The 19,376-nt window shown below is 40.5% G+C and overlaps 1 protein-coding gene across 1 annotated transcript in view; it reads right to left on the reverse strand.

Annotated features, from left to right (window-relative positions):
- Window positions 1-19,376, reverse strand: part of fstl5 (follistatin-like 5) — a 191,333-nt gene that overhangs the window by 153,745 nt on the left and 18,212 nt on the right. Inside the window, exon 2 of the mRNA XM_034092166.2 lies at window positions 8,457-8,598. Within this exon, the coding sequence (XP_033948057.1) occupies window positions 8,457-8,598 (142 nt within the window). The remainder of the gene's footprint in view (window positions 1-8,456; window positions 8,599-19,376) is intronic.

Raw genomic sequence — 19,376 nt, forward strand, 5'->3', positions numbered from 1 at the left:
TTGTTATATTGTGTATACTTGTCAGTGATACTGTCTGTACCATGTTCTCCATATCGTCCTGCTTATCCATGTTGTATACTGTACTGAGTCTGTTAAGATGATGTTTGAGAATAGTATAACAACATTACTTTCGAATCAAAATTAGATTGGGTCATTGAACAAAGCTATCAGCTATACAATTGATCAAACTATAAAATGTTGAAAGATGGTCAAAGAGCCATTTCTTCTGATCAACAGTCCAAATATAATACATTTACTAACAGTAAATAGATTGCAGTAATTAATTTCAGTCAATCAATACGTCAATGTATCAACTGTTTGTGCCAGCACTAAAAGTAAACGATGTTGGTCATTATATATATTTGGAATACACAAAGTAATGGTCACAACTATGTGTGAAGCCATGCTATACTATGTGTTTTAATTTAAAAGTAGGTTGATACAAAGTCAAAAATAAATCGATGAAAACCATGATCTAGTAAACAAACATCATCTTTCTTGATATTAAACAAAACACTGTTGACCAACCACCCAGTAGGCACAATTAAAAGAAAACCACAACACCCGTGGCTGTGTGACATTCTTCGAATCCCCCCGCCCTCCGGAAGGGTTTGACATTTAGAACAGTACAGGTAGAGAAGATATCAAATGGTGCTTATTTGCATATGGCAGAGAGTGTTCACACTTCATTTGTTTGAAGATAATGATTTCCCCAGGGCAGCTGGCGGGCCTGTCTCTGCTGCCCGGAGACTCTGGGGACGAGGAGGCACCCAGCTGTACAACCCGCGGTTCATCTGCACCTGTCACAGCTAGCTGGCTGACCGCCCACATTCTCCTCTGGCTTCTCTCTCTCTCTCTGGCTTTATCTCCGCCTTTTCCTCTCCTTCGCCTGCTTCAGTTCTCACATCCCTCACTCCTCCACACCCTCAACTTCCAAGTACACTTCAATTTGAAACGTATGACTGCAAATGGCTTCATACCTGTGTGACAGAAGAGTAGAATGTACAACTCCAACTCAGCAAGGTGTGAATGTGTCTTTTATATAGGATTTTTTTCACATTCACCAAATCAAATGTGTATGATTAGATTCGCAATTTGATTTCAAACTTATATTTCAGAAGCTATGCCGTTATTCAAGTCTGCATTTTTAAAAGGTGAACAGATAGTGGGGATCGCCCACAGCATTGAGTGTATGTAAGTCGCTTTGGGTAAAAGCGTCTAACAATTGACATCATTTGTGTTATGCCCCTACAACTGTCATTTACATTTACAAAACAAAGTGAGAAACTGAAATAGGTGAGGGAAAAAACAGTGGTTCATATTTGAGAAGCAGGGAACTACTGTCTCACTTTGCTTTGTTGGAGTTGTAGTTACTTACTGTATAGTTGCCGATGGTATATAATATATAAATATATATTGTTATATTAACTGCCTTTTTCTTTTCTCCTATTATAAATAACAGAGAGCCTGCACCTGTCCAGATACAACAAACGTTGAACCAGCATGAAAAGTGCTAATATGATGTAATCATGTTAGCTCCACAGCGTCCATGTTTTGCTTGGCAACCAGTTAGCTATGTGGCTGAAGAACAACATCGCTTGGCAAAAGAAGGAGCACTTATTATCAATTAATGATTGAGTTTCTTGTTGCTGTGTGTTTATTTTATGAGATCTGGCCAGGTATGTGGTTTTGTTAAGACAGTTAGCCTATCGAGGCCGTACTGCAGTGACAGGTTAAGTGCCTTATCAGAAAAGATGTGTGGCTTCCTGTGGTTATACAGAGGAAGTCAAAACATTGCATCTATCGGAAAAAAAGACCAATCTGCAGACACCCTCTCCCTTTCTTTTGTCTGCCCTTTATCATCCTCTATCCAATTGGAGTTTCGACCCATCCACCTTCTTCTCCAGTGGAAACCATCCTACACCAGTGCAGACCTTATCTTTGACAGTATTTTATCATATCAATAACAACTAGGAGGGCACTCAGACATCTCACATTGTTAACAAGCGTGAAAAATCCTTTCTGTATCCGCCTGTGACTCATATTCGATCTAAAATATTATTGGTCCCCATGCTATTCTACCAAGTTTCATTGAAATCAGTAGTTTGTACAACATCCTGCTGACAACCAGATACACAAAAACTTAACCTCTTTGTTGGCATTACCTACACAAAGTCACCAGCCAATGAACATGCACACAGCTGAACAGACCTGTGAAAAACACACCAGGTTTAACAGCTGCATGGACATCTTGTTATTGTGGTATCAGATTGGCTCCATACAGAGTCAGCTTCCTCTGCCCCTGTGGAGACTTTACGGAAGCTGGTTACCTCGGCCTCAGGCTGGCTGCCATTTGAAAGTCGACAGCTCATCAAAATGAGTGACAAGGGTTGGGGGTAAAGCTGACCAGCTGAGGAGGAGGGTGATTATAATACTGACAGAAGTCACATGTGAGGAACACATTGTCTTTGCAGATTTAACTTAAGCTACTGTACATCGAGCCATGTTGAATTGTATGATTTATTCCTGCTATTTCTCCAATTGGAACCCTGTCTCTTTATCTCAATCTCATTTGCCCTACCCCCTCCCACTCATTCTCTCTCTCTCTCTTTCTCTCTGCTTATCCCCTGTTAATCTAGATTTGCCATGTGGCCAAGCCGGTGCTGGATGGATGGGGCTTTTCACACAGTTGTCCTTGCCTCCATTTTGTTTGACCTGACATAACAGCTTGATGTCAGGGCGACAGATTCTCAGAAATTGCTTTCGTCCTTCGTGTGGAGAAAGCCTTGCCACTATTCCACACATTTGAGCTTCAGACAAATAAGACCGTGTAAAATATAATCTACATTCCCGTTATGATGAAACATGATCAAAACTGGATTATGGTGGCTGGGAACTGCGTCCTATTCTTGACCCCATGTGGAGGATTTCACACTGAATTTCTGAAACAATACCATGGGAATTATGGGAAGAGCATGTGACCAGCTGTTTATGGCCGAATGCCTCCTGGTGATTTAAGTCTTTGTGAGGAAAGCCTATAAAAGGTCGTATCTGATGATCCTGTTACCCTTGTCAAACACTGTCCTTCAAAGCAAAGGAGAGCGCATACTGTAGCATAAACTGTATCACAGCTGTAGGTGCTGAGCGTAAAGGACATTCAGCACTTATGTGCAGATAAGGAAATGTATCGAATAGAAGAAGTATTATTGTTCTGAACTATTTTGTCGAGTTTTTGATACACATTTAATTTCAAAGAAGCTTTAATTGTTGTTTGTTTGTAACTTGAGATTGTGAGTACCAACATCATTTTATTTCTGAGCCGTAAGCCATAATTTAAAACTTGTTATTGCTCTTCTACAATCTTTGGATATCTCATTTTGAAACAACTGCGTCTCTGAAATGTAGATCAAAATAAAGAAATGAGAATCCTCGAGGCAAAAATAAAGGCTTATTTTGGAGAAATGGCTTGCAATGTGGCAATTTTTCAACAAAGGGTTTTTAATTTCCACAGTGTTTCTGGACAGGCGGCGAGATGAGCGGAGTTTACCTCTGTCCTCTCTCAGGATGAATTGTAATAGTATGCAGATGCGTTAACGACATTCCTCTGCCATGTAATTACAGCGCCTGGCACATTACTTTCATTAGAGTGGAAAAGCAAATACATCACTTTTGTAGCTCTTGTCAAATCCCCGCTAAATGTGGACATACATTACTTTAATTATTAAAGTCACTTTGCTTCCAAACCAGGCCAATGAAAAGAAAGTCAAATCTAGTTAGTTTCAACAAGAGTTACATGATATATTGGAAGAAGGTACAGCAGTATTAACACCTCCTTCTAAATGTGCCTTTGGTCGAACTAAAGCTACTTAAATAGAGTATAGCTTTATTCAAATGACACGACATTGCAACAAAAAGGACACAAGTGCACTCTTAGCGCAGTACAACAGAGAATAATGTGAAAGCAGGGATAGTGTTGGGGGGAGAAAGATTAAAGGGGACCTATCATGCATAATGCACTTTGTGATGTCTTGTATACATAAATATCTGTCCCCGGTGTGTCGGGAACTCATGCAGTGTCAGAAAATAAAACCCTCTCTATTTTCCTCCGTACCCAAATCTTTTAAAAAACGGGTGTACAACGAGCGGATACAGATTTCCATCCGCTGTGACGTGTCCATCCACTGTGACGTGTCCATCCGCTGTGACGTCGGCGGACCCACAGAAAGTTGCTATCAGAAACAATGCCTGACGTGTTTTGGACGTAATCTCGTCTTTGTTTACATTAGCAAGCCTCGCTAACACTCAGAGCTAACCTGTACTGTGTAGAGCACGTGTTTAAAAAGCAGGAAATAAAAAAAGAACTCACCTTATGATAAACCTGGAAGAGAAAAAGCATTTGAGCTCCATACTATTTCAGAAATAATCCTTGACGTGGTTTAAACAGGATGGCGTTTTATCACAACCGAATTTAACTTTATCTCCGGTAGAATTCTGATCAGGCATTAGCGCCGCCTCCTCTTCTTTTCTTTTTGTAAAGGACCCAAGATCCACGTTTCTCTAACAGGGCTGCAAAAGAGGGGGTTGAGCAGTATGAGGCATGGCTACAATGGGTGATCTGTTTGGTATTTTGAAAATAAAACTTCACAGACATGTTTTGTATAGATATGGCCCTACAATATATTTTTCAAATATAGCATGATAGGTCCACTTTAAAGCAGAAGCCAGAAAGTGTTATGGGGGGGGGAAATGCACATGTTGAAGTCAACACAGGAGAGCTAACTAAGATGAGTGTCTCCATGTCTATTAAACTAACTCTGAGATAAGCTCTGAGAAATGGTTTTCCAAAATGTGTGAACTACTGAAAGGAACGGACAGGGTTTCCCACACATAGACTATACTTGGGCGGGCCGCCCAGGTATATTAACGGCCGCCCAAGTATATTTCGCGACCCATTTAGGTTTTTTTTTTATTCGTACGTGACCACGACTCCATCTGCGATCGATTAACTTGTGGACAATGATCCCTTGCTCTCTTGCTCTGATCTCGCCTCCTTCTGGCCTGTTAAGTGGCCTGCCTCACACAGGGTGACTGGCTGTCCACATGATGTGGCCTGCCGACATGGCCACTGTCATACAGATCATAAATCAAAGCCCTTGATTGGTCTCTGTGTGTCATTCAAGCTCGGGATAAGCTCAGCTCAGGTGAGGTAAAGGACTCTCTGAGTGTTTAGATAGTTAACTTAGTTTAAGTTCTCAGTGGGTCTCAAACGGTGTGGTCACCATTTATGTAAACACATATTTCCATTTGAGAGGGTAGTGATTGGTCTAATGGATATTGAGGTGGGCTGAAGATCGGAAGGCTGTGAGTTCAAATCCCGCCTGGAACACCACCACTAGTGTGCCCTTGAGTAAGGCACTTAGCCCTTAGTTACTCCAGGGGGAATGTCCCTGTAATCGGTCATTATAAGTCGCTTTGGATAAAAGCGTCAGCTAAATGAAATGTAATATGATTAGTAAAATATGCATGAATAAATAAATAAAAAGTTAACTGGGTGAAAAAAGGTAAGATACACTTTTAAAACTTGTTGAGAGAAAACTAGTCTTTGCTGCTGCCTCAAAGAGGAGCAGGGGGGAGAGGGGGGAGACAGGAGAGGCTGATTCAGGAGCACAGACACACTCACAACTATAAATGAACCAAAAATAAATTTATAAACAAGTTTCAGTGTTTTTTTCATATTGGAAATGGTATGTTATTGGTTATGGCCATGATTTTATGATTATTGAAATGTATACAGTTCTGTTTAATATAGGTGTTTCCATAGATCTAGTATCTTTATTTTCCCCTCAAAAAGGACAGATTGATGCATTTAACTCCAAAATAAAAAATAAAATCTTACCGGGGGGGCATGCCCCTGGACCCCCTAGAGGATTTGAGGTCGACCCCCACTAAAAATCACATGGATAGGTTCCTAAATACATTTATAAATACATTTATTTTTTTAAATAGTAACCCATTTCCATATGTTCATGTGTGGGTAGTATTAAACTATAGGGCTATCATTATGGGCCCTGCCTGTACCTGTTCGCTCTGCCATCGCGTGAAGGGTCTGCTAACAAGCGACCAACAGAAAGGTTAATGTTGTTGCACGTCACCTCCCCACTACCCCCCCCACTACCACCCCACCAAGTATACTTCAGAGATGTGGGAAACAGATCTGTGGGAAACACTGGCAGTTAATGGACCAGAGGTGTTCCCATACACACAGGCGTTGGAGCTGTTCTTCATGAAATCCCAGAAGGATGAAGTGCTCTGACAAACAGTGCCATCTTTGCGCAAAATGATTAAACAGGAATGAAAAGTCAATAAATAAACATGTTGTTGCCACCACCTGCCCAAGTATATTTCAGATCTGTGGGAAACACTGAAGGAATTATGGAAGGATGTTTTAACACAAATTCTGACTCTTGTTCTACTTCTGCTAAGCCCAGGGTATGTAGGATCTGTAGATGTACTAAGTGATAACAAAAGCAAGGTACAACACCACGCTGTACATAGAGATAAGGTTAAATAAACAAAACAGTGATCTGGTCCTTTAAGAAATCCAACACTGTCCAGGCAGAGGCGGTCTTTGGATGGTCTGCCTCCCCCTTCCCTTTAGTACAAAGCATCCCACTCTGACAGATGTGCTATCTCCGCAGTTTACGGAGATCATATTACAGGATGCTTGGGTATTGAAGTTTAAATCTCTTTACTCCCTAAACACTATTTTCCAGACTAGCTCTATTTGAAAGAAGCAGAACTCTTGCATAGCGGATAGCTGCAGTCTGAGTGTTAAGAACCAACTCTCTGAATAAATCGTGTTCAAAAGGTCAGAACGCGGTTGACCATTTTGTGGATTTGACAGCTTTGCATCACTCCCGGCCCCCCGCTCATCTCGGATACGGTCCAATGACATTCCTCCCATCTGTTTTCCTCTGCATCACTCTCCATCTCCACCTCCTTCTCACCATCTCTCAAATCACCCTCCCTTAAAGGTCACCTATCATGCTATTTTTAGGCAATAGATATCGGTCTCAGATATAAAAATATATAAAAAACATGGCTATGAAGTGTTTTGCTCAAAATACCAAACAGATCACCCATTCCAGCCATGCCTCGTATCCCTCTATTTCACTTCCTGTTTTGGGGTATAAAGTGCTGATTTGGGGTATAAAGCTTTATAAAAAAAAAAAGGAGGGGCCGGCAGCTACCGTCTAAACTAAATGCTGCCGTGATGAAACGCCATATCATGGATTATCAAGGATCTGAAACAGTCTGGAGCTCAAAGTCTTTCTCTCTTGCTGGTTATGCCACAAGGTGAGTTCCTTTTTACTTCCTGCTTCTTCACACACATGCTCTCCAGTACAGGTTAGCTCTGAGTGTTAGCGATGCTAATGTAAACACCGACCATATTACGTCCAAAACAGTCGGGCATTGTTTCTGACAGCAACGTTTCTGATTGGGCCGTGGGTCCACATTTCAGATATTACATCATATCGGACACAAATCTGGATCAGCTCCGTTATAGCCCTGTTTTTAGAGATTTGCGAACGGAAAGGGAGAGGGTTTTATTTTCTGATGCTGCGTGAGTTCCCCGACACACCGGGGACACATATTTATGTATAAAAGACATCAAAAAGTGCATTTTGCATGATAGGTCCCCTTTAAAGTACCACTGCCTTTCATTCTAGTGCAGACGTGACTAGAACAAATCTGAAATTCAAAAGTTAGTAGACAGCCTTGAAGTAAAAGCAAACGCAACACATCTTCTTTATTGTCGCTGCTACATTTTGTCTTGGATTGGGTAAAGAGGAAAAGTGTTTACTGGTGTGCAGAGTTGCACAGGGGGCTTATGGGAAATGTGTACTGAAGGAGGACAATCCAACCAATGCCTCTTGACAAAACACTTTGCTTTCCTCAAGTCTTGGGCTGCCAAAACAGTAAATGTATAGCCCAGTCCAGCTCTAATTGATCCATCTCTCTCACTCTGGTGTTCTGGTACCGATTCAGAAAAAAACAGACTCGTTAGAGGGAAAAAAGCTTGATAAGAGCAGCAGATTTATATTTTGGGGCCTACCCTTTGTCGCAGACCCAATAAGTGTTAAACTTCATCTTGTACTTCCAACATTCAGCTTAAATGACATACATTACATGTTACATACAAACATCCTCACATCATTCAGGGTTCTGCCCAGCTGTGGCTCGTATAAATCCGATGTTGTCTTTCAAAAGACAGTCCCCTGACACAGAGGAAGGTTAATGATTCATGGAGTATTTTTCAGTGGGCAGTAAAACAACAAACTCGGGGGAGTCATCTGATGGATGGAGAAAGCCCCACGGTAATTAGTTTCATAGTTGGTAAAAGCACAAAGTCCTCTTGTTACGGAGAGCAAATAAAAAAAGGCGGCGATCAATACCTTGTGTCGGAATCTCACGACTGGTCGATAGAGCGGCGACCTGAATTCCTCCTTGTTGGGTCTCCCGTCTGCGCCGAGCACAGCGAGCCCCAACAATAAAATTGCCGCCGACCACCATCCTGCCGTCTTCATTGGGCCTTTCCTGTCAACAAAACAAACGGGAAAGGTGAGTGCTCTTCTCCGAAACCCTGGAGGGTCAACACCTGTTGGCACAGATAACGAATCAAGTCGGCCAATTAGTGCAGACAATGGGAAACACGAAACTGTTGCTGGTTCAGAGAAGATTAGGATCTCCTTTTGAATCAATTAACGGGAAGAAGATGTCATGAAAAAAAAAATCAAGATAACGAAGATACAGAGCCAATATATTAATGCAATTCGAGTGAGGGCTTTGGATTAATTAGTCTGAGTGTCTAAGTCATCAACTGTGATGTAGCGGTGAGATTACATCTTAACCTGTTTCCTCACAACCTCACGGAGATGTAGCCCAAATATATGTATCTAAAAGGGAGAGAGAATACTCACTCTTCACCCCTAATGTGCATTTTAAATAATTCATTGCGCTGTGAAAAAAAAAGTTTGACCTTTGCACAACATGAATTAAACAACTCTGTGTTTGTGGGGGAAAAACATGCCCAGTGAATGTTCTGTGTCCCACAAACAGCAAGAGATACACAGAGAACACATGTGTAATATACATGCAGTACACATATGGAGGATATGCTTTAGTCAGTGCTTTCATATTGCCTAATGCAGGGTTTGAACACACACTGACAATACACAAACACATGCGCACAAGCTTAATGTCACGATCTGGAAAGCGTTTGTTCCTCCCTTATTTTTATCCCGCGTCTTTATCTGCATTTATGCCTTCAGTTCTTTGTGCAGCACGTCGCAAAAATCCCCCTTTGTTGGAAGAGCTGTATAAATAATTTTCACTCAACTTGACTTGTTGATTTCCACGCGCAAACACCCAGCTGTACTTTCTAAGCCGTGTCAAACCACCAGTGCCTGCTCGTCATCCTGCAGCAGAAGATTGACTGACAGCAGGATGGTGACCCTGCTTCCTTGTTCTTCTGGAGTGACACAGAGTCAGACAACAATGGCTGTTGTGGCAGCTCGGTGGGCCCACATGCTCGAGGGTCAGGAGGTCATGCCGGCAGAGCAGCACTTTGCTGTGATGTGCCAGACGAAGAGGGAACATTAAAACTTTATTCCTTTGACTTTATGAAATTTCTATTGCCTTCCTGAGCTGCCTGACGCCTGGAGATCCCTGCACATCTTCTCATGAAATTCAATGTCTTTATTTGGTTTTTCTAGAAAAGATCTGAAGAACTTGGTCTTTTCACCCTATGGTATGATACTTTCAATTAAAGGAGCACACATTAACAGCAGGGTACGCATGTAACCGTCTGCCAGATTCAATAGTCTTTTTTCCAGACATTTTTCCTAACCTTCAGAAACATTGACATTTAAAAATCTACGTTCCTTGTCAAAGGCAACCTGTATAGAAACGATTGCGAGCCAAGCTGCTGTACCACCACCAACACATCCAGCTCGCCGTCTTCAATTTACATAAAACACTCACATTTGCACAACTGAGGGAAACAAACTAGTTAATAAGAACCCATTTGTTTTCAAAGGAAACATCTACAAAGAAACAAATATACAGTTTATATGCAACGCAACAGAAGCTTTGAGCCGTGGTCTTTGGCCTTTCTTCCTTCAGATCAAAAGCCTTTAACCTTTGTAGATGAAAGGTCTCGGGGACCAGTCCCTCACTCTTATTGCTGCCTGTGTTGTGGGCAGGAGGCATTGAAAATGACTTCATAAGGGAGTTTTCTTCTACATTATGAGCCTAGAAATTCAAAAGACATTTGAACCTGACAAAGTAATCGTTAAAACTCTGTTAGTGATCGACAGTCTGCCAAACCCCTGCAGACATATAACGGTGGCTTTGGGCTATGGGAACTGCACTTCTTCCTTATTGCCTTTTTAATGTGATCATATTCATGCTGCATTTCTAAACTCTCCGGATCCAGGTAGGAAGCCTGCAGCTGCTGCTGCTCCACTTCTCTGCTAGCACACACTTTGAGCCACACCAGGGCATTACCATATCTGCAAGCGCAATCCATCAACTTCTTTGCGGCGTCCCAGAGTTAAATGTGTTATTAATGGACTAACTTTTGCAGGATGCTGTGTTAGAGACAGAGACATGCATAGTTGTAATAAGTTCTACTGTGTCACACAGTACAGCTTCCCAGGCAGTTAACTCATGATTAGTCACGACTTAAACAACTTTACAGTTCTTCTTCTACTGACTCATTTGTAATCTTCCTCGGAGCTCTGGTTTCAGTTCCTAAACAGCAAACCATATGTTTCTGTATTTTATTCAAAGGGAACAGAAGCCAAGAGCAACAACTGTCTTTACTGTGGATTAAACAATGAACAATGACATAGTTTATGTTGCACATTAGACTGCACAAAGAGTCTTTGTGGCCATTAGTTATCTAATATTCTTGTCATTGACTAAAATGTTTCTTTTCATTTTACCTCTATGAACCATTACGGTTCATAGAGCTTTTTGGAACATTTACAAACTACACAGATGAAAAATAAGCAAGAGCAAAGGCTTGTCAAAGGCAAAACCACAATAGGCGCTTTCACACGAAGCACTTTGCCGTACTTAGTTCCCAGTACTTAGTTCATCGGAACTAAAGAGCATATCGCGTTCACACCGGAATAAGTTCCCTGAGGGAGGATTAGGCAAATGAAGCCGCTGACGTCACTTCTTCTTCTGCTTTTGGTTTACCGCAAACAACTTCACGAAGTATACTGCCACCCGGAAGTCCCCGGAGTACCGAGTAAATCGGCAGAACGCCGACACCTCCTCATCTCCACCGCTCCCATGTTTTTTTGTTGTGTTGCCATAAGTTATTCTCTCTCCGTTTGGTGCGCTGGGCTAATGCTAATGCTAATAATGCTAATGCCAGCAAATACAGGCGGCTTAGGCAAGGCAAGTTTATTTATATAGCACTTTTCAACACAAGGCAATTCAAAGTGCTTTACAAAAAACGAAAGACATTCAGAAAATGGCATTTAAAATCAGTCATTAAAAAGAAAAGCTAATAAAATAAACATAAAAAGAAAAAATACATGGATATGAGTTAAAGTGCAGTCTAAGATATGAACAGTTCAATTAAAAGCAGCGACAAAAAGAAAAGTCTTCAGCCTGGATTTAACAAAACTTTTCCGAAATTTACGGGCCGTGGTTTGCGATTCGCCCAGCCTATCAGAAATTGGAACCTTTTTCTCCCCATGAAAGTCTCTGCTCTCTAAACACTACCTCCAAATAATATCTGATATGTATTTATAATGTCTAGTGCACATGTGCCAACAGTGAATGCAGCCTTGTTTTGGACATTTGTACTTCTAGGTGATATGATGCAACTGTCACAGAACCTAATATCCCCCTGGGTTACACTTGTAGGTTTTTGTATTCACTCTTTTTAAAGTAAACTGAGGGTACAACTTGTAAGGTTTTCTTAATAAAAGGTTCAAAGCAAAATACAGATATATTTAGAAGAAGTCAGATGTCTTAGTGTAAATGGTCTTTAATGTAACAGACAGCAACTCTAGTGTAAGCTATAAGCATATGTACAAGTTGTGTGAGAGTAAGTGTATGTACATAGTTGTATTTAGTTGCCTGAAAAGCACAGGAGGCAGGAACAGTCTGGAGGTGTTCACTGGACTCCCAGCCCTCACGGATTGTCATCATAACTTTGGCTCATGGTTTTAAATTCCCTGGAGCACGTCTGAGCTTTGGTATTGACTTTCAAATGAAGACTACCTATTTCCCACTGTGTACACAATGCATCATGTCTTGACAAGTCGGACAAGCTGTCCGTACCCCCCTATCTGTCTCATTCTGCAGTTTCATTGGTCACGGGACGAGCAACAACAGAAGTGTGGAGCTCGACTTACAGCTACTACATGTATACATTATCCCCTGCCTGCTACACACTGGGCATTCATTGGGTGCAAACACATGCACACATTGTAATTTACTATCAGCTGTCATGCATGTTTGGTCGGTTATAAGTCTGGAAAATAGCAATACATAATTAAAATATGCTACATTTTCCTGGAATTATGCATGAAGAGCCTTAATTCAGAAATACTTTTCCACCACATGACTATTACTAGTCAGCTTAGGCTAATGCAGATGTATTGCTGTTAACTCTCCAATGTACCACTGTGTAATTAAAAAGGCAGCTTACTTAAATATAATTGAACACATTCTGAATATGGTCCACTGAGAACACTTTGCTTATTCAGTAGACAGCAGAGATGTACGCGCCACAGTAGAGTTCATGACTTCTAAACAACACGGAGAAAAATGTATAGTTTCAAAAATCAGAACAACATAAGGCACACTTTAAGATATGTCGACCTTTTGCAGCCGATGCTTTCCTCAGGCATCTGTTCTGCACATACAGTAATGCCGTCTGCAAAGTTTCTCACAACAACATGATTGCTTATAACTTCTAAAACAACTATAAGAAAAACAGTCCTGAAGAAGCGTCATTTTAGAATGTTAGGAACAAATATCTGTACTTTACTGCTATTTAGTTGCACTTGAACAAATCCTTATCATTACTATTATCCTTAAAGCACACCTGTTTAACTAAATCACAGTGTGGTGCAGCAACAGATAGAAGTGTCTAATTCCAGCAATAAGAGGCTAACATTATTAAATTCACCGTATTTCTAACACACAAGATTATTTTTATTTCGTTAAAAAACAACATTACGTTTGGGAATGTTTTTCTTTGCTTCTTCCTCACCCCGTTTATCATGTTGCAAACCCTCATATGCATCTTGTAACCCCTCAATGATTATGACTCCTCTAAGGTTAGTAACATAAACATGGTGACCAGTTAGAGGAGACATTATGTATTTCAATATTTATGGCTTCAACATTGAAAGTATTTCCTGATGCTTTTTAGAGCTGAAGTTATGCAAGGCCGCCCGTTTCTACACCTGTTAAACCTCTTAAGTTCTAATTAGTTTAATAGTAATCTCTGGGTGTTTCTCAATGTCGGGGAGGCTTCCTTGGTAGAACATGTCCCTCCGAGTCAGTTCCTTCAGAAGCGAGGCAAGAATCCTTCCTTTCATTCAGAGAACGAAGAATGGGACAGGCTAACAGGTGTGCAGGTGTGCGTCATATGAGAGGCCCCGCCTTGCATTTTCCGCCAAAGATTTTGGAAATTGGTCCGTGCGCAAAGCATTGTGGGTATTTTAAGACCGCGGAGGATACACATGTGCAGCCTCGAAATTTCCCGCAACGAAGTACGCCGGCCTCGGTAGAATTCCAAGTCTCCTGGACATTGGAAGAGTCCTTCGGCGGGACTCGATGACATAGTATGCTTGAAATAGTGGCTCTGGAGCAGCTTTCCTCGACATTGAGAAACACCCAGTGATGCACTTTGGTTGCACTGCACAGCTGCTGAGTGTGAGTGCAGTACGAACGGATGATCAAGCATAAGTTCACTTTGCTGTTTGAATTATGTCACATTACATGAGTAGTGCATCATACTTCATCATTCTGATATACTGGATATAACATGGATATCAATATGGTAAAACACATGCTTTAAATCAAACCAGCAAATATTATTTTGTGTCTGTGTCACTTCCTTCAAGTGCGAGCTACCCATTTATGAAAACCCAATGTCACACCCGGGGCACATTAGCTTATTTTATTTCTCTTCTTATGCTGCCACAAAACAAACAGATATAATAGAAAGATGTAGCGGAAAAGTGTATGAGCCTCCCGTGCAGATTATTTGAAAATCAGAGCATGTTCTGCTTGATAGACAATTTTCTTTCTACCTCTATTATTCTGAATAGTGTCCTCAAATGCCATTTTAGCAACGGTGTGTGAAACACATCAAGTGTTAAAATTACATGTAAAGCTTCATTCATCACTTTCCTGTCGCAGCAACTTTTCAGCACTTTAACATATCTCCATGTTTGTATTATAAAGTGCAAAGTGTCAAAGGAGAAACGACTTTTTCCATTTGTACACTGTTATTTATCCACTTTGCTGAGCTTGCATGCTGGGGGTTTGCAAGCACTCTGCTTTTAAAGTCAGCCAGTTTTGCAGATTCACACCAGATCAGTCCAGTAAGACATGTAGCTGAGCTGCTTACTACAGCTTTAAAGCCTTGCTTAACAGTTTCCCTGATTATCTTAGCAATGACCAATCTTTGTACAAAAGTATTAGCATCAAACTATACTTAAGGTACCACAATTAAGGTACGTATTGTGTGTAATGTCCCAATTTAGAATCATATGTATTTAATACCTACATTTCGATTATTGATGCATTAATGTTGTTCATCACTGCTGGCAAAGGTGGAGCTAATTTTAATTACATGATATACTGCAGCTGGATATCTTAACCTATCATTGTATATCATCGTTTATGTATTAGTTTATGTATATTTGCTTATAATGTGAACATTTAAAGTCATTTGTAAGGAGTTTCGTTAAATGTAGTGGAGTAAAAAGTAGCATAACTTGGTAAATAAGTAAAGTACAAGTATCCCTAAATCGTACTTAAAGGTAGGGTATTTCACTTCAGAAACACTTATATATTCCATGGAATGCTCTTAACATCCCGATAGCAATGAATATATTAAATGCTTTGACAATAAATACATTACAAAATGTCATCTGTGGAAGCCATAGCGCTGTAAATGACTGGATGGCCTACCTGCCTGTCAGCCTTGTGCACAAACTTATCTCGTGCCCTCATTGGTCATGTGTGCGTTCGTGAGTGTTGGAGGAGGGGCTCTGTGAGGAAGTCTGAAGGAAGTGGCAGATTGTTTTCAGCTGCGTACTTTCAAATTATAGGGCACTCGAGCTGGTTTCTCCATTCTTACCTACCCTACCTTTAAGTAAAGTACAAGTATCCCAAAATCGTACTTAAGTGCAGTACTTGAGTAAATGTATAAAAGGCACGATATGAAATTAAAATGAAATATAATAATTAACCCTGCAATAAATCTGGAGTAACATTCACAAGCTACCCTGCAGCATTGAAAGAGATTAAAATAAACTCCACGTTTATCAGCTGTGAAAAACACATTAATGCATCAGTAGGCTAATTATATTAAACATATGCTAATGCATTAGGATGTACACAGTTAAATGTTAGCAGCTGGACCCGACTTACCTGTCATTATCGTTTAGTACATCCCATTTCAGCCATTTGGTGGTAATAAAGTTGATTTTTGAAGGAACTTTAAAAACATAAAGCCATAGAAAGGCAAGTTTATGTGCACAAATACTCCAAGAGAAGTCGTATCGGTGGGTAAACTAACAACAACACAGTGCAGGTGAATAGAGTGGCGAAGATCCCTCCCCTTCCGGTGTACCTCCATGGGACCTTATTTCGGAAAAATTATGTATTGAAGTCAATGGAGAGAGAAAGATTATTATGAATTGTGCCACGAATTACACATATGATGTTTGTCAATTTAAAAGATAATTTTGCAAAAGAGAGCAGTGGAAAGCCAAGATGTGCTCGGTGCTGCCACCTGTGGCCAAGTGCTAATAAATCAACAGTAAAAGTAAAATATATACAATATGAGGTGCATTTTATATGACATTATATTGAATTATTGTAAAGTATATGATATTATATTAAAGTATATTATATCAATTATAATATATTATATTACTTTAACATACCATATTTTAAAGGTACTATGTGGCTTAATATATAAACCGTCAATGAGAAATCTGATGACAACAATTAAATGACTATCTAATGATGTTGTTAAAGGTTGAAATATGTGCCAAGTATGTATGGTACATACCTATACGTATACTTTTGTTTGCTGTTACAGTATTGTATTTTTATTTAATTACTTAAATATTGGTATTTAATAACTATTTCTGTATTTGTAAAAAAACAAATGAATGCTATTTCACAGCATGTATACAAGACCTGCAATACTCTCAGTTTCATTCCATTCTATAACGTGTCTTTCCATATTCTCAAGCTTTATTCAATATATTTAACTTTTCCATTACATTTTGCATCTAGCATGCGCATGTAGGTAAAACTGCCTGCAAAGTGAGTTAAAACCATAGACTGTATATTCAAACTCAATTAAATTAGTTGTTTCTGCATTGCCATCAGGTATATTCATGTATTGTTAACCTCATATTATTCTGCTTCACTTTTGCCATTGTGTTTTTCCTTTTGCTGGTGCACTTATCTTAAAGGTCCCATGTCATGGCCATTTCTACTGATCATAATTCCATTGTTGAGGTATACTAGAATACATTTCATGTGTATTCACTCTCTGTCCTACACGGCTTGTTTATGTTTATGTTTATTAAGGATCCCCATTAGCTTTTGTTCTTGACAAAAGCTACTCTTCCTGGGGTCCGACACTTAAAACAATACAACAATAATACAACACAATTCAAGACATAATTCCTGACATCATTAACAACATCACCAATATCATCAACAATTTCTAACATCATCAACAATCTCATCCACTTTCAATATCAATCTCAGCCAAGGATGAGTGCACTAGACACCCACCAGTACAAAGCATGAGATCAAATTAAATTAGGGTTCACAGCTCACAAGGGTACAACATGGTCATTAGTAGACGGCCCTTCAATCTCTTCTTGAAAGAGGCTCTGGACTCTATTTCAGCCAGGTAGTTTGGCAATGAGTCCCATTCCTTTATAGCTCTATAAGACACAGAAGATTTCAGAAGATGTGTCCTGGGTTTAGGTGCCAGTAGATGGCCTGATGTAGCTTGTCTAGTCTTATGGTCATGCTCGTCTCTTGTGTAAACTATTTGATCATAAAAATACAGTGGTATTTTGCTAAATTGGAAACATTTTAGAAAAGTGATAACACGAGATTGCAGACGTTTCTCAACCGGAAGCAATGACAGGTTTCTATGCATAACTCCAGTATGAGTGCGCTTCGAACAGTGGAGAGCTAGTCTGGCAGCGTTGTTTTGAGCTATTTGTAATTTCTGACCATATGACCGGACAGTACTCAAGATGTGACAAAACCAGAGACTGAATGACTTATTTCAAAGTGGTTGGTGTTACATACTTTGTACATTTTCTCGTCACAGCTATGCTCCTTCCCATTTTAGTTACGATACTGTCTATTTGCTTTGTCCACTGTAAACCAGAATAACCCCCCCCCCCTCCCTGTGAGCCCACTGTGCTCTGATTGGTCAGTTTGCCCACTCTGTTCTGATGAGTCTACCACTGTTACAGCGGAACATCAGTGATTATGTGTTACCATGGCGTTAGCAACCAGAAAATGACACCAGTAAGGACAAACAGATGAGAATGCTGCGTGGGGTCTGGGTGCCGTGTTGGTGGGACGTTGCGCGGCTCGGTGCTGTGAAGAGCGGACAGTGTGAGCTGGGTTCATTTCCCGCTTGCTGCGTGGGATCTGCGAGACAGCGAGACATCGCGAATGGACGCGGGAAGGGGGGGTGCTTAGAGGGCTGCAGCACCCCCCATATGCGAGGCTCCACTAGCACCCGCACCGGGTTTGTGACTGCAGACCGTTTACATGCAGAAAAAGCTACATAACAACAAGGGGACGGGTAATAACCGGAAAAGCATGACATGGGGCCTTTAATGTGAACATATGTGTAAATGTGTCTGTTGATTGTATATATGATATACATACTTTATACATATTTGTATACATATTTGTATATTTGTATTATTGTATTTTTGTATTCGGGATTGTTGGAAACGTTATTTCGATCTCTCTGTCTACACACAAACTGAAAGATCGACATTAAAGTTGACTTTGACTCAGACCATAGAAATGTTGAACTATAGCAAAAAGTGTTGATATTTTCAGGACAACCAGAAATGATTATTTTGTTATTATTTGTTTTGCTGTACGCTGCAGACCAATAATAAACATGTGAAAGTCAGACTGGATGAGCAGACTTACCTAACCTTATTAATGTTTCAACATCCTTCTGCTTCTTCTCTACTGTAGAAAATATGATCTTCCCCAGGCTTTATCCAGTCAAAATGAATCCCACCTGTACAGCTGAGAAATTGCATTGCAGCAGTGGCACATGGGACAGTAGCAGGGAAGCACTGGCGCTCCCAGTTTGCTCTCTAAACCAATGATTTCCTAGAAGCTTGTTTGAATTTATTCAGAAAGTCAGCTAGGTCACTGGAGGGGAACTTGAAGTCAGCAGACAAACGGCTCTGCTTTCCCATCTCTCCATGCTTTAGCTGACACAGTCCTGACCTCCCGCGTGCACATCGCTTTAAGTGCGCTCAGCGGTATTTCTGCATCTGCTACGTGTTTGCTGCCCAAGCACCCTGCTGCAGTATGTCTGATTTGGCAGAGTTATCACGGCACTTCTCATACCCGTACATCCCCGGCAGCACTATGCACTGATAAAGGGCTCCTTCAAGTTCAAAGCACGTCCAAAACCACGGGCGACACTCTTTCCCCTAGGGTAGTGCTTCCGTTTTGGTGCCTTTTTTCTTCCCTTAATGCAGAAAATGCTGTGCCAATCTTACAGAAAGAGCAGTTCCTTACAACAAAGGAACACAGGGATCCCTTTGAATGTCATGCCTATAAATGAACATCTGAAATAGCTCTCATATTGCATGTCCCTGGGTCTGTAGGAATAATTTCAAAGAACTCCATAGATCATACGGTGAGATTATTACAAAGGATCAAGGCTACATCATCCGTCTCTGTAGTCCAGAAGTTTATGATGTGCATGAAATGGTCGTTGAAAACGATTTCTATGGTTCTTGTAAGAAATTAAAATCAATGTTTAATGACGTAATTTAGTTTAAACATACAGTAAGCTTAAA

The sequence above is a fragment of the Pseudochaenichthys georgianus genome, chromosome 10, assembly GCF_902827115.2.
Source record: "Pseudochaenichthys georgianus chromosome 10, fPseGeo1.2, whole genome shotgun sequence".
Lineage (NCBI taxonomy): Eukaryota > Metazoa > Chordata > Actinopteri > Perciformes > Channichthyidae > Pseudochaenichthys > Pseudochaenichthys georgianus.